Source organism: Orycteropus afer, unplaced genomic scaffold, assembly GCF_000298275.1.
Source record: "Orycteropus afer afer isolate SDZICR_OR568_19922 unplaced genomic scaffold, OryAfe1.0 scaffold00623, whole genome shotgun sequence".
Taxonomy (NCBI): Eukaryota; Metazoa; Chordata; class Mammalia; order Tubulidentata; family Orycteropodidae; genus Orycteropus; species Orycteropus afer.
The window spans coordinates 183,223-197,642 of NW_006922210.1; the positions used below are offsets into that span (position 1 = coordinate 183,223).

Sequence of the window (14,420 nt, forward strand, 5' to 3'; positions counted from 1 at the left end):
AATTTTCCAACTACCAGTGATTCTTCTTTGTTTCCAACTTTTGCATTCCAGTCACCAGTGATAATTAACACATCCTGATTGCATGTTCAGTCAATTTCAGACTGCAGAAGTTGATAAAATTCCTCAATTTCCTCATCTTTGGCTTTGGTGGTTGGGGCATAAATTTGAATGATAGAGAAAAGAGGTAGAGTAGGAGAATAATCAAGAAAAGTGGGAGAAATGCATAAAGAAAAACAATGAATGGTGAGTACCATGAGAAAGAAAAAAATGGGAACCAGGAACATGGAAGAGAGAAAAAGCTGAAAACTAGAAACAGGGAAGGGAAGAATAAAGAATAATAACAAAAAATATGAAAAAGAAATTAACAATTTTAAAACAGACAAAAACAAACAAACTGGGCAAAAAGGAAAAATAATCTGGGTGGGGCAAGGTGCCCTGGCTCTGTGGGAACACACAGACTGGGATGGAATTCCTGCCAGCCCAGAAGGTGGGTGGGAGTGAGGGATGGCCACACCTCTATTCACCAAGAGGGTGTGGGGTATGAGAGCAACAAGGAGAACACCTTTCCAGTCCAGAATGTCCTTGCAGTGCCCGGCAAGTGGGAGCCTATTCTTAGGTCCCTGGAATCTGAGAGAACACTGTGGCTTTAAATATCCAAAATGGTTGAACCACTTGTAATCATTCAAAATGGCTGCACCCTCCATACAGCCAAAAGTCCATGGCTAAGCCCGTCTCCCTCTTTGCTGCTTTCCCTTTTATTCAGCAGCCACCAGTGCAGTCCTCCATGCAGCCCCTGGCTAGCAGGGCCAATTTTTAGGTTAATTCTTAGGTCCTAACACTACTTGGCAATATCCAAGCTGCCCACGCCATCAGCATTGCTGACAGATAGCAGCTCCATATGTCTCCTTTTTCAGTATTTTCATGCAAGTTCTTCTACTAGTTGGACTTTAGTCTACTTCTGTATCCTTGCTTTCATAGCTCAGGGCTCCAGTCTTATCTTCTGTATCTGTGTTAATTGGTTCCTCTTTTCTTTGTTGAAGAGGGTCTGTGTATTTTTTCTGCCTATTCTGCCATCTTATCTAATCTTATGAGTTGCTGTTGTTGATTTGATCCTATATTCATAGATCTTGAAAGAGTATAATGCTCAAGGCAGACATTCTTTACTAGTTAAGCTAAACTACTATTTGGTTTGAAGAAGATGTCTGGGGATATTTTTGATTTAAGGTTTAAAGATTATCTCAAGGAAATAGTTTTTGGGTTTTATCCAGCCTCCATGGCTCTAGAAAGTCTAGATTCCATTGGAATTTGAAATTATCTTCTCTATTTCCCCCTTTTTGATCAAGATTCCTCTACAGAATATTTGAGCAAAATATTCAATAATGGTAGGTGGGTACTATCCAGTTCTTCTAGCTTCATGGCAAAGGAAGAAATTATTCATGGAGTCAATTAGCCACTCGTTCTATGTCCACCTCCACTTTCTGACTGTCCTTCTTTCTCTGTTGATTCAGACAAATGAAGACCAAACTTAATTTAAATATCAGAATTGTCAAGTCTTCTCTGAATGAGGGAGAATTTTGCTGTAAAGGTGAAGGTATTTCCAGTCATAAAATCTCATAAGTTTTCATAATTCATCAGGTAATGAACTAGGCTCTGGAGAAAGGGTAGTTAGAGGAGGGTTATTAGTAGAATACATGGACTACAGAGGATGCTTTGCCAGCAATGTCCACCATTTGTTGATGACGTACTATGTGCAGGGTCCTTGGGAGCACCGATCTGTTGGTCTATTCATTGGTGATGATGGATTTTCCATCATTGTAGTTGCCAATATTCTTTCTTCTCTGACCTAGGAAGACCTAGGAGGGAAATGGGAGGACTTGGGCCCTACCCTTATTTTTGAGCAAAAGTGAAGACATCTTATGGGTGGAATGGTCTTTGGCAGGTGGACTACAATGCAAGTGCCTGGCTGACCAAGAACATGGACCCACTGAATGACAATGTGACTTCACTCCTCAACGCCTCCTCAGACAAGTTTGTAGCTGACCTGTGGAAGGACGGTGAGGTTCTCCCTGCTCTGGGTGCTGTTTTGATCAAAAGAACCAAGCACCTGGTCTTCTATCTCCTTCTAGCTGCTGCCAATTCCCATACTTACTCCTAGGAGGTGGGTGCGAGAAAAGGGCAATGATGGCAAGTAACACTTTTTTGAAACATTCAACCACGTACTTCCCTGAATGGTGCCCCCTGAGTTCCTCAGCCCTACACCTGAACCCTCAGGGAGAATGTCCTGAGGTCAGGGCTCAGGCTGTACATGGTGGAAACACAGTGTACTAGGAATAGTGATTTAGAGTGCTCTGATTCAAGAGTTGGAAAAACTTTAGGTCTTGTCTCTGTCACTTACTTGCTGTGTGATCTTGGACAAGTCATTTAACTTCATTAAGCTTCAGTGTCCTCATTAGTAAAATTGAATAAACAATAATAGTTCCTACCTCTCCTAAGATTATTGTTAGGGTTAAATTAGACCTCTGGTGTTCAAACTTGGGTGCACATCAGAGTCACCTGGAGGGCTTATTAAACACAGATCACTGGTCCTTATCCTCCAGAGGTTCTCATTCTGTCAGTCTGGGTAGGGCCTGAGAATGTGCATTTCTAATAAGCTCCCAGGGTGATGCTAATGCTGCTGGTCTGGGGACTTCACTTTGGTACACTCTGAGACCCAGTGAATAGATAATCCATGTGAAGTACTTAGCCCCTGCCTGGCCCATAGTAAGTCTCAATATTGGCTGCTGGAATGATGGTTTGGCTTGGGGTTTGCTCATTTTATTCATGGCCATCTTTGTCCATAGCAGGTTTTCTTTTTCTTGCCACAGAGGGCATGGCCCTTGTTTTAAACATGGTAGAAAATGCTTCAGGGAGGGGTCAGCTATGCCAAGATTTACTGAGTACCAACCACATGCCAGACCCTGGGACTAGGAGACTGCATCTCACCTTAGTCTTCTTCACCCCTGGGATTCATGAAGCAGTCACCAAGACCCTTCTCTCAAGAATCCCACAGTCTTGTGGGAGAGACAGACAAGCAAAGAGATGATAACATGGAACTTACAGATGCAATTCAGTACAAGGGGCAGAAATGGTGCAGCCCCAATGCAAGTAGGTTGGGCTTGGTACATGCAGCATCAGCTGGGCTAGTGAGAGTCTCTGATTCGTCTGAAAGAAAAAGAATCCCTGTATTAATAATAGAAGGAGCCCCTTGTTAAGCGCTCAGCTGCTTACTGAAAAGTTGATGGTTCAAACCTACCAGCCACTCCACAGGAGAAAGATGTGACAATCTTCTTCCATAAAGATTATAAAAAAACAAACCCACTGCCATTGAGTCAATTCTGACCTTTTAGGACTTTAGGAGTAGAACTGCCCCATAGCGTTTCCAAGGCTGTGAATCTTTATGGAAGCAGACTGCCTCATCTTTCTTCTGTGGAGCAGCTGGTGGGTTCAAACCACAGAATTTTTGACTAAAAGCTGAATGCTTTTAGCCACTATGCCACAGCGTGGGAAACCCCATGGGGCAGTTCTACTTTGTCCTGTAGGGTCACTATGAGTCACAATTGACTCGATGGTAATGGGTTTGGTTTTGGTTTGGTAGTAATAATGGAATCTCTGGGTACAAATGGTTAATATGCTCACTGTTAAACAAAGGGTTGGTAGTTAACCAAAGAGTTAGTAGTTTGAGTCCACCCAGAGGAAATTTAGAAGAAAGGCCTGATGATCTACTTCTGAAAAATCAATCTTTAAAAACCTTAGAGAAAGCAGTTTTATTCTCACACACCATGGGGTCACCATGAGTTATAGTCAACAGCAACTAAAATAGGGTTGAGCAATTACTCATGGGATTCCAGTTTCCTACTTTGAATGTTTGCATTATACCTTCTCCTGGGACATACTTTCCCTGTATGTGTCTCCGTGGTCACTCCTCACTTCCTTCAGTCCTCAGCTCAAATAGCAATTTATCAAGACTCTCTTTTCCCTTTCTCCTGCTTTATTTTTTTTTAACTACCTCTTAACACCTAGGATATTTTATACTTATATATAGGCTTATTATCCATCTGCTTCCATCAGAATAGCCTAGACCCTGGGAGCAGAGGGCAAGGTATCCTAAAGGCTTGGAGCATGGTAGGTCTAAATAAATATTTGTTGTGGGATAAAAGATTGAGGGCTGGCAGGGAGGTAAGTGCTTTCCATGCCTTACTCACTTTTTCCTATTCTATGTGGTGAATACTGTCATTACCTCCATTATGTAGATGAAGAGACTGAGAGAACATGACCTAGTGATTCCATGGCCAGAGCAGAGTTTGCTCCAGGTCTCCTCCACTCATGAGCTCTTCCAAATAGACAATACTGGGAAACATCCTCCCCTTTCCCAACATACCCATGTGGTAGAGACAAAAGCACTGTCTGGGAGAGGAAAGATGGGAGCTGGTGCCTACCAAGAAAAACTAGGACCTGGGCCCTCCCAGAGAAGGTTCTCTTCACAGGAGTCTTCACTCACCCACCCTCTTTGGACCTGGTTCTCTGGCCTGTTGTGGGGGCTAAGGGCCCCAGAGGGCTGACGCCACTCTTCATGTTCCCATAGTGGACCGCATCGTGGGGCTAGACCAGATGGCCAAGATGACAGAGAGCTCACTGCCCAGTGCCTCCAAGACCAAGAAAGGCATGTTCCGTACAGTGGGACAGCTCTACAAGGAGCAGCTTGGGAAGCTGATGACCACACTGCGCAACACCACACCCAACTTTGTGCGCTGCATCATCCCCAACCATGAGAAGAGAGTGAGTCGGTTCAACCCTCAGGACTCTGAGTTCTAGATAGGGCTGTCTGGATTGGTCAGAATGTCCTCCTGTGGAACAAAGGAGGGGCTCTAGGTGCATCAGGGGACTGGGGGAAAGGAGCCCTGGAGGCACTGAGGCAGATCATGGGTAGAGGGACAGAATGAGAAGAAGCTTGACTCTTGGATGGAAGGTTATTCGAAGCTGATTCCCATTCCCTGGAGTCCCAGAATTGTGGAACAGTTAAGTGCTGGGCTACTAACTAAAAGGTGAAGCACAGTTCTGCTCTAAAACTCATAGTTCACTATGAGGCAGAATTGATGCTACAGCAACTTGTTTGGTTTGGTCTCCCTGCTTCCTGGAAGCAGGAGAAGGCAAGGGAGGAAGGGAAAATGTATCCAGGAACTGTTTTAGCCATGAGTTGTTATCAAGGGTACCAAGTCACCATTCACTCATTATTCTAGTAAATGTTTACTGAACTCCTACTTGTGCCATGTGCTGGGGATACAGTGCTAGATAAGTTGTAGACCTGGCCTGCAGGTTTCTCATAATGTAGTTCAAGAGTTCTCAACTAGGGGTAACTGTGCCCCTCCAGGAGATATTTGACAATGTCTGTAGACATTTTTGATTGTCACACTGTGTAGAGGGTACTCCTGGCATCTTGGGAGTAGAGGCGAAAGATGCTGGTAAACATCCTACAATGCACAGGAAAGCTCCCATCACAAAGAAATGTCTGGTCCAAGAAGTCAATAGTGCTGAGATTGTGAAACTGGTCTTGTTGGAGAGGTAGACACACAAGCTGAGAACCATGATGCAATGGGATAAATAGTGAGAACACCAAGGAGCCGGGGCTCTTACCTCAGCGTTAGGGATCAGAGAAAACTTCTTAGACAATGTGAACTTTAGACAATAAGTAGGCATCAAAACTTGGTGAAGTGGAAGATAGAATGGGAATGATATCTTAGAGAGGCCAAGAGAAGCAAAAGTGTGATGATAAGAGTGGCATAGTGCCTAAGGCATTTGATTTCTAACTAGAAGGCTGGTGGTTGAAACCCACCAGCCACTCCTTGGAAGGAAGACTGGGCAATCTACTTCTGTAGGGATATCACCTTGTAAACCCAAGGGCGGGGGGTGGGGGTCGCCATGAGTTGGAGTGGACTCAATGGCAGTGAATTTGGTTTTTGGTTTTGTATGTAAGAAAATGGGAGCTCTGGTAGCATAGTGGCTAAGACACTTGCCTGCTCACCAGAAGGCTGGCGGTTTAAACCCACCAGCCACTCCTCGGAAGGAAGGTTGGGCAATCCTACTTCCGTAGTGATACTGCCTCAGAAACCCAAGGAGGAGTCGCTATGAGTCAGGGCTGACTTGACGGCACATAACAACAACAACAATGTAAGAAAATATTGGGTAGGTATTTTCATGTTGTTGACATGTAATGATGTGAGGCAGGGAGTACCGAGAAATGAAGCCAAATGGGGAGGCAGGAACTAGATCATGGAGTCCCTTTTGTACTTACCAGAGTTTGGCTTTCATTCTGTAGGGATGCCACTGGGGAGACACCCCTGGGTGGTGCAGATGGTTAATGTACTTTACTTATTAACTGAAAGGTTGGAGGTTTGAGTCCACCCAGAGGCTCCTTGGAAGGAAGGCCTGGTGATCTATTTCTGAAAACTCAGCCATTGAAGACCCTATGGAGCCTAGTTCTACCAACTCAACAACAACTGGTTTTTAGGTCATGGTAGATTCACATTTTAGAAACAGAATAAGAGGATGGACTGGAAAGGCAGGACTGGGAATGGAAGACCAGCTAGAAAGTTGCCGAAGTTGTCTTAGCTAGAGAAGATGGTGTTGTATGGATGAGGATGAACAGATGCATGTAGATTTGGAGATATTTGGGAAGTAGAAGTTATAGAAGATGATGGAAGAGGGAAAGGGAGGTGACCAGGATGAAGCCCCAGTCTCTAGCCAGGTGATGGCTAGTTCCATCAAGTGCAAGAGAGACCATGGGGCAAAGGGTCCCAGTTAAAACGATTGGAAACCCAGAAAAAGTACACTACTTTGTCCCTTACCCCTCAGCTGAGACTTCACCTGGTGCCTTTGTTAATACTCATGCTGACCTGGCAAAGTTAGCTATCCATGACTGAGATATGAAGCTTGTTGCTTCTGGGTCCTAGCCCCAGTGATGATTGCCGCTTTTTGCCATCACAGTCCGGCAAGCTGGATGCATTTCTGGTACTGGAGCAATTACGGTGCAATGGGGTGCTGGAAGGCATCCGGATCTGTCGTCAGGGCTTCCCTAACAGGATTGTCTTCCAGGAGTTCCGCCAACGGTAAGCACATTGGGGCCAGTGCAGGTGGGGCAGTGGGTGAGTAGGGCTGGGTGGAGGGACGAATGATGAAGATGTGATTGGTGATTTCTGTCCTGTGTTTCAAGCTATGAGATCCTGGCAGCGAATGCCATTCCAAAAGGCTTCATGGATGGGAAGCAGGCCTGCATTCTCATGGTGAGTCCATCCAGCTTCTAGGCAGGGGTAGATTATGGTCAAGGAACCTGGTGGCACAATGGTTAAGCACTCAGCTACTAACCAAAAGTTCAGCAGTTTGAACCTACTAGTAGCTCCTTGGGAGAGAGGGCCTGGTGATCTGCTCCTGTAATGCTTATAGCCTAGGAAACCCCAGGAAACGTGGTGCAGTTCTATTATGTCGCACAGGGTCCCTATGAGTTGAAATCAACTTGATGTACACAATATAGTCAGATTCACATTTTAGAAATAGAAAGAAGGGCTAGACTGCAGAAGCAGGATTAGAGGTAGAAGACCAGGTAGGAGGTTTTGAGGTTGTCAGTGCTAAAGAAGATGGTGATGCATGGATGGTCGTTATGATGGGGATGAAGAGATGTAAGTGCCCCAGCCTCTGGATACTCTGCCAGCAGTTGTTTGTGGTGGGACCACTGCCCAAATGACAGAGCTAAAAACAGGAAATTTCCTCCTACTTCCTTCTGCAGATCAAAGCCCTAGAACTCGATCCCAACTTGTATAGGATTGGGCAGAGCAAAATCTTTTTCCGAACTGGGGTTCTGGCCCACCTGGAAGAGGAGAGAGACTTGAAGATCACGGATGTCATCATGGCGTTCCAAGCGATGTGTCGTGGCTACCTGGCCAGAAAGTAAAGACCATCCCCTTAACACCTCCCTAAACACACACAGACCAGAAACACCAGAACTATTCATGAGGAGGTTTCTTGCATATATTCTGACTCCCTGATTCTAAGAGGTCATCTATTATTAGACGCATTATGGATTGAATGGCAGCTTTTCCTTGAGGTGGAGAAGAGCATCACCACTTTAAATATATGCCTGAGTTATGAGTGCAGGACAGGGAAGAAGTTCAAACCTATGGGCTCTGGAGTTTTAAACCAGGATTCTTCCCCTGGCCCCTCACTTATTTACTGATGGACTGTGGGAAAGTTACAGCACCCTCTGAGCCTCAGGTCCCCTTACTGTAAAATGAGCATGATCATTTCTCCTCCTTGGAGTTGGTTATGAGAAGCTGTTCTGGTTACCTAGTGCTACTCTGACAAGGATAAACCACAAATGGGATAGCTAAACATACAGGAGTTTATTCTCTTACAGTTTGGAGGCTTTAAGTCCAAGTTCAAAGTGCCAGACTCTAGGGGCTGAGTGAAAGCCCCTCGACCTTGGGCTTCAGCTCTGCCTCTTGCTCCCGGCCCACTGAAGCTAGAGGCATCTCTGCACTCAGACAGCTACTGGCTGGTGAGGCTAACAAGCCCAAGGTCGACAAATAAAACGGTACAGTCCAGATGTTACCAAACCACACAGCAGGCCATTAACTTAAGTCCATTGTAAGTCCCAAGACTGGCAGAGCATGGCAGGCTGAACAACAACATGGCTACATGCAGAGTCCAAGCGTGCCGTAAGCTAGAGACCATTCCCCAAGTCTTCTCCTTATACACAGGAAGCAGACCACATTCCCTAAGGCACCTACTCAGCTGCTCACAGTAGATTCCACCATGGAGTTGATTACCAGTCTCATCATGGGGAATACTACATCCAGCTGCCCAGCCACTCAACCAGGCCCAGCCAAGTTGACACACAAACTGAACTACCATAGAAGCCAATGAGATCATGCATGAAAAGGGCTTAGAACAATGTCTGGTTATCTTTTCTGAAATGCTGGAATATAAAACCAATCTTAAAAGATAGTATTTATCTGTATCTATATCCCCATAAGGAGCTCTGGTAGCGTAGTGCCTAAGGCACTTAACTGCTAACTAGAAGGCTGGCGGTTCAAACCCACCAGCCACTCCTTGGAAGAAAGGTTGGGCAATCTACTTCCATAGTGATACTGTCTCAGCAACCCAAGAAGGGGTCGCTATGAGTCGGGGCTGACTCGATGGCACACAACAACAACAACAACAACAACATATCCCCATAACCAAATCGGATTCATGCATATGGCAGGGTTTTAGAAGATATACTTCCCCTTCTGTTTTGTTAAGGCTTAGAGCTGGGTGAGGGCTAAGGTTTCTAGATGAAAAGTGCATCCCAAAGAAAACTTTGGGGCTGGGAGACTACTCTTGTCTGGAGAGCTTACTATCCTTAGGTATAGGCCACATACCTCATCTGCCCTGATTGTGTCAAGCTGATTATCTGTGAAGTAGACCCCAGTTGATGAAAGCCAGATTTGTGGAGCTTTTGGTCCAGAAACAGACCTAAGTTGTTACGTTTCACATGTAAATTATCTGTTGTTTTCTCTCCTACCTTCAAACTATCTGATCACCTACGTCTAAGATGGCCCCCCTAAGATGGCCACCAAGATGGCAAGAGGATCATGGTCAGAGTTCCATGGTTTCTCAAACTCAGTAGTCCTTAAACAGGAAGAGCACTTGTTCCATATCAGGATCTCCACTTTGAGACTCCTAAACACAACCTTGGAAAGAATAAGTTTGTCAGAAACTGAGTTTTAGGGAAGGCATGGCACAGCTAGGGGTGTAGGAATCCTCCTTAGGAATGATATAGCCCAGATTAATTTCCTAGATATTGTTTGGATCACAGCTGTGATCCAGGGCATTGTATTGAGCCTTATGTCTTCCTTGTCCACTGAGAAAGGCTCTTGCCTCCAGATGATATAAGTGGTCTGTACCTACACAGTATACTTGTGCTGATGCTCAGGGTTCCTGGAAGAATCTGAGCTAGATGGAATGGGGAGTATCCTTGTGCAAGTCCCAAAACTATAAGCCAAACAGAAGAGGTTTTGTTTGAGGATGCTAACAGGAAGGATGCTGTGGACGATAGGGATTGTGGACAATGGGAGTGTGGACAACAGGGAATATGGATAATAGGGAGTGTGGGCAGTGGGGAGTGTGGGGGACAGAAATGTGGACAGTGGGGAGTGTGGATGACAGGAGTATGGATGACAGGAGTGTCGCCAACAGGACTGTGGACAGTGGGGAGTGTGGACAATGGGAGTGTGAACGGTGGGAAATGTGGACAGGACTGTAGACAGTGGGGGGTGTTGGTAATGGGAGTGTGGGGGACAGGAGTGTAGACAGTGAGGAGTGTGGGTGATAGGAGTGTGGACAGTGGGGAGTGTAGAGGATGAGAAGGTAAATAGTGGGGAGTGTGGACAGTGGGGAGTGTGGGGGGCAGGAGTGTAGACAGTGGGGAGTGTAGACAGTGTGGAGTGTGGACAGTTGAGAGTGTGGACAATGGGGATTGTGGAGGATGGAAGGGTAAATAATGAGGAGTGTAAGCAGTGGGGAGTGTGTGGGACAGGAGTGTAGACAGCAGGGTGTGTGGACGATGGGAGTGCAGACAGTGGAGAGTGTAGATGATGGGAATGTGGACATTAGGGAGTGTAGGAGACAGGATTGTAGACAGTAGGGTGTATGGATGATGGGAGTGTGGACACTGGGGAGCGTGGGTGATGAGAGCATGGACTATAGGCACGTGGGCCACAAGAGTATGTTGGACAGGTCTGGCGGCTAGCCTTGGCTCTGGCTTCTCAGGGCTCTCTTTCCCCTCTCAGGGCCTTTGCCAAACGGCAGCAACAGCTGACAGCCATGAAGGTGATCCAGAGGAACTGTGCCGCCTACCTCAAGCTGCGGAACTGGCAATGGTGGAGACTCTTCACCAAAGTGAGTGCTCCTGGCCGAGAAGTGGGGCCTGGGCTCACCTGCCTTCTCAGAGGCTGCACTATCTCCTCCCACCTCCATCCTGAGTCTTCACTCCACATACTCCAGATGTGGGACTGGACATGGTAGAAAATCAAAGTGCAACCAAGGGCTTGGAAAAAATCCTTCCCCTTGGTGATCTCCAAGCCTGAGCAGGCCTTTGTCTTTGGCACATGGTAGAGCTGAGGCTTAACACGGATCCAGAGCATTTCTAGAACTGCAAAGACCCCTCAAGTTGCCCTTTTATAGCCATACTCACTTCCCACCTGCTCTGACCACCTCCTTAACTTGTGGCCACCATTTATATAATTTTGTCAAATCTTATGTAAATGGAATCATACAGTATGATAACTTTTGGGATTGGCTTTCTTCACTCAGTACAGGTCTCTGGAGACTGATCCAGGTTATTGCATGTATTAATACTTCCTTTTTATAGGAAGAGGAAAAGACTCTTTTGTGTGTGTGTGTGTGTGATTTGGGTGAAGATTTACAGAGCAAATTCACTTTCCATACAACAGTTCACGTATACTTTGTCTCATGTCATTGACCACAGTTTACCACAATGCAATAGCTCCCCTCCCACTTCCTCCCCATAGTTACCTCTTCCCAGTGTCCATCCCTCCATACTCTCCTGCCCCCTGAGATGTCTCCCTGTGCATAAGCAGCCCTTCCTTCTCCCATGATTGTTCTCTCCAGGGCGAGGTAAATGTTTAACTCACAGCCTGTACTTTGTTTGGCTGGAAACCACAGTTGTGGGTTCAATTCCAGACCTGAAGGGCAGCTAGGGGCCATAGTCTCAGTGGTGAGGAAAAGACTTTTGAGTACAATTTTTTCTACAGTGTCACTGGTTGTAACATGCCAACTGCACAAAGACATACTCTGTTGCAAGAGACTGCCTTCCTTTTATGTGTCCTTTGGTGTGTAAATTGGCACACACTTTATCATTGAACAAATGTTTGTTGAGTGCCTTTTGTGTGCCAGGTAAGCACCAGGCACTGGAGAGACACCAGAATATGACACTGTGGTGTCTGCCTTCATGAATATTTTAGTCAATGGAGGAGCAGAAAATAAAGTCACAGAAGTAAACACTCATGGCAAACAGTGCTAAGTGCATGAAGGAAGCCACAAATATGTAGCAAAGGGGCCCCCTGTGCCAGTAGGGGCCTGAACACATAGAACCAGGAGTCAGCTCAGAGGGAGTTAGTGGGGGAAGATGTTTTTTAGAAATGGTCATTCCATTTGACCTAACCCCTGGAAAACTATCCTAAGAAAACCATCATAAATAAAGAAAATCAGGAATTAAGGAGCTCTAGTGGCGTAGTTCCTAAGGCATTTGACTGCTAACCCGAAGGCTGGTGGTTCCAACCCACCAGCCACTCCTCGGAAGGAAGGTGGGGCAATCTACTTCCGTAGTGATACTGCCTTGGAAACCCAAGGAGGGGTCACTGTGAGTCAGATCCGACTTGAAGCAGTGAGTGAGTTTTAGTTATCATGGCCTTGGGAGACCCTGGATGGTGCAAATGGTTAATGTGTTCAGCTGCTAACCAAAAGGTTGGAGATTTCAGTCCACCCAGAGGCACCTCAGAAGAAACAGCTGGAAATCTACTTCCCAAACCTCAGCCACTGAAAATCCTGTGGAGTACAGTTCTATTCTGTGACACATGGGTCCCACAAGTTGGTATTGACTTGATGGCAACTGGTTATCATGGCCTTCTTTACAGTAGCAAAATTTCAATGGCAAGCCCTAGCAAAGTGAAGCAATAATGGCTCATTGATTTTTCATTATTTTTTAACTATTAAGAATGATGGCTATCTTAAAAAGAAAAGGTTATAAAAACAGTGTAACGACATGGGGTAATATCTTGAAAAAAGGCATGTAAAATTGGGCAGTATGATCTCAAGTATATTTTTAAGATGTGTAAGAAAAAAGACTGGAAGGTAATGGTAAAAACACCAGTACTGACTTTGATAAAGAGGTAGGGGTGTAAGGAATTTTTTCTTTCTTTGGAAGGAAGCATATCAATTTGCCAGCGGTAGTTCTCTTGGGATGGGATTAAAAGAGCAAGGATGGGCTTTCTCCTCTCACTTTGTACATTTTTATGGTCATTTTTGTGCAGGCACCGTTAACTACTGACACATGAGCCTGGCTCATTCTTTGTTGTGGGGGCTGTCTTGTTCATTGCAGATTAAATATCTCTGAAGCATCTCTGGACTCTACAACTAGATGCTAGTAGCCCTTCCTCCCATACATAGTTGTGAAAACCAAAATTGTCCCCAGACATTGCCAAATGTCCCCTGGGGAAAAAAATTGTCATTCATTGTGAACTACTGCTCTGATTGATCACAATGAGAGTGTTTTCCTTTTGCCATCAAAACCAATGATGGCCTGGCCGTGTGTGTGCAGGTGAAGCCACTGCTGCAGGTGACACGGCAGGAGGAGGAGATGCAGGCCAAGGAGGATGAGTTGCAGAAGATCAAGGAGCGGCAGCAGAAGACAGAATGTGAGCTCAAGGAACTGGAGCAGAAGCACACACAGGTGCCCGGGCTGGGAGCAGGGGTGGGGTGGGGAAGGAGGCTATGCCCTCGGCCCCTGTGGGCTCACTGGGCTCCTGTCCCGTGCAGCTTGCTGAGGAGAAGAACCTGCTACAGGAGCAGCTGCAGGCAGAGACGGAGCTGTACGCAGAAGCTGAAGAGATGCGGGTCCGACTGGCAGCCAAGAAGCAGGAGCTGGAGGAGATCCTGCACGAGATGGAGGCCCGCCTGGAGGAAGAGGAGGACCGGGGCCAGCAGCTACAGGCTGAAAAGAAGAAAATGGCCCAGCAGATGCTGGTAAGGCATTGGGAGGGCTACCCTCACTGAAGATCTGTGGGGTGGGCTGAAGGATATGCGTCCGCATGGGACAGATGAAGAGACCAAGGCTTAGAGAGGGAAAGCTGTTTGCCTGAGGCCTTAATGAGAGATAGATTTGAACAGAGGTCTCCAGTGGAGCCCACCCTGCTCTGCTGTCCTGCTTGTCATGAGCTAACACCCTTTCCCTTCATAGCAGCTCTGTCTGGGTAAGGGTACTTGTGTTAGTCATTTTGAACTGAGATACAAAACACCTAAAACTTGGCTTAAAACAATACACATTTATTACCTTAACACAGTTCCTATGGGTCAGGAATTTGGGAACAGCTTAGCTGGGTAGTTGTGGCTCAGGATCTCTTGTGAGGTTGCAGTCAAGATGTTGGCAGGGCTGCAGTTATCTGAAGACTTGACTGGGGCTTGAGGATCTACTTCCACTATGCTCAGCTCACATGGCTGTTGGCAGGAGGCCTCAGTTTCTCACCATGTGGAGTTCCATAGAGCTGCTTGGGTGTCCTCACGACAAGACAGCTGATTCCCCCTATAAGCCAAACCATGTGGAGAGAGAGAGA

General features: G+C 46.2%; 1 protein-coding gene across 1 annotated transcript in view; it reads left to right on the forward strand.

Annotated features, from left to right (window-relative positions):
* The window catches only part of MYH11 (myosin heavy chain 11), a 145,277-nt gene that overhangs the window by 100,469 nt on the left and 30,388 nt on the right, over positions 1-14,420 (forward strand). Inside the window, 8 exon segments of the mRNA XM_007956470.2 lie at positions 1,940-2,054; positions 4,622-4,815; positions 7,021-7,142; positions 7,247-7,316; positions 7,817-7,977; positions 10,860-10,968; positions 13,409-13,540; positions 13,627-13,833. Coding sequence (XP_007954661.1) covers positions 1,940-2,054; positions 4,622-4,815; positions 7,021-7,142; positions 7,247-7,316; positions 7,817-7,977; positions 10,860-10,968; positions 13,409-13,540; positions 13,627-13,833 — 1,110 coding nt within the window.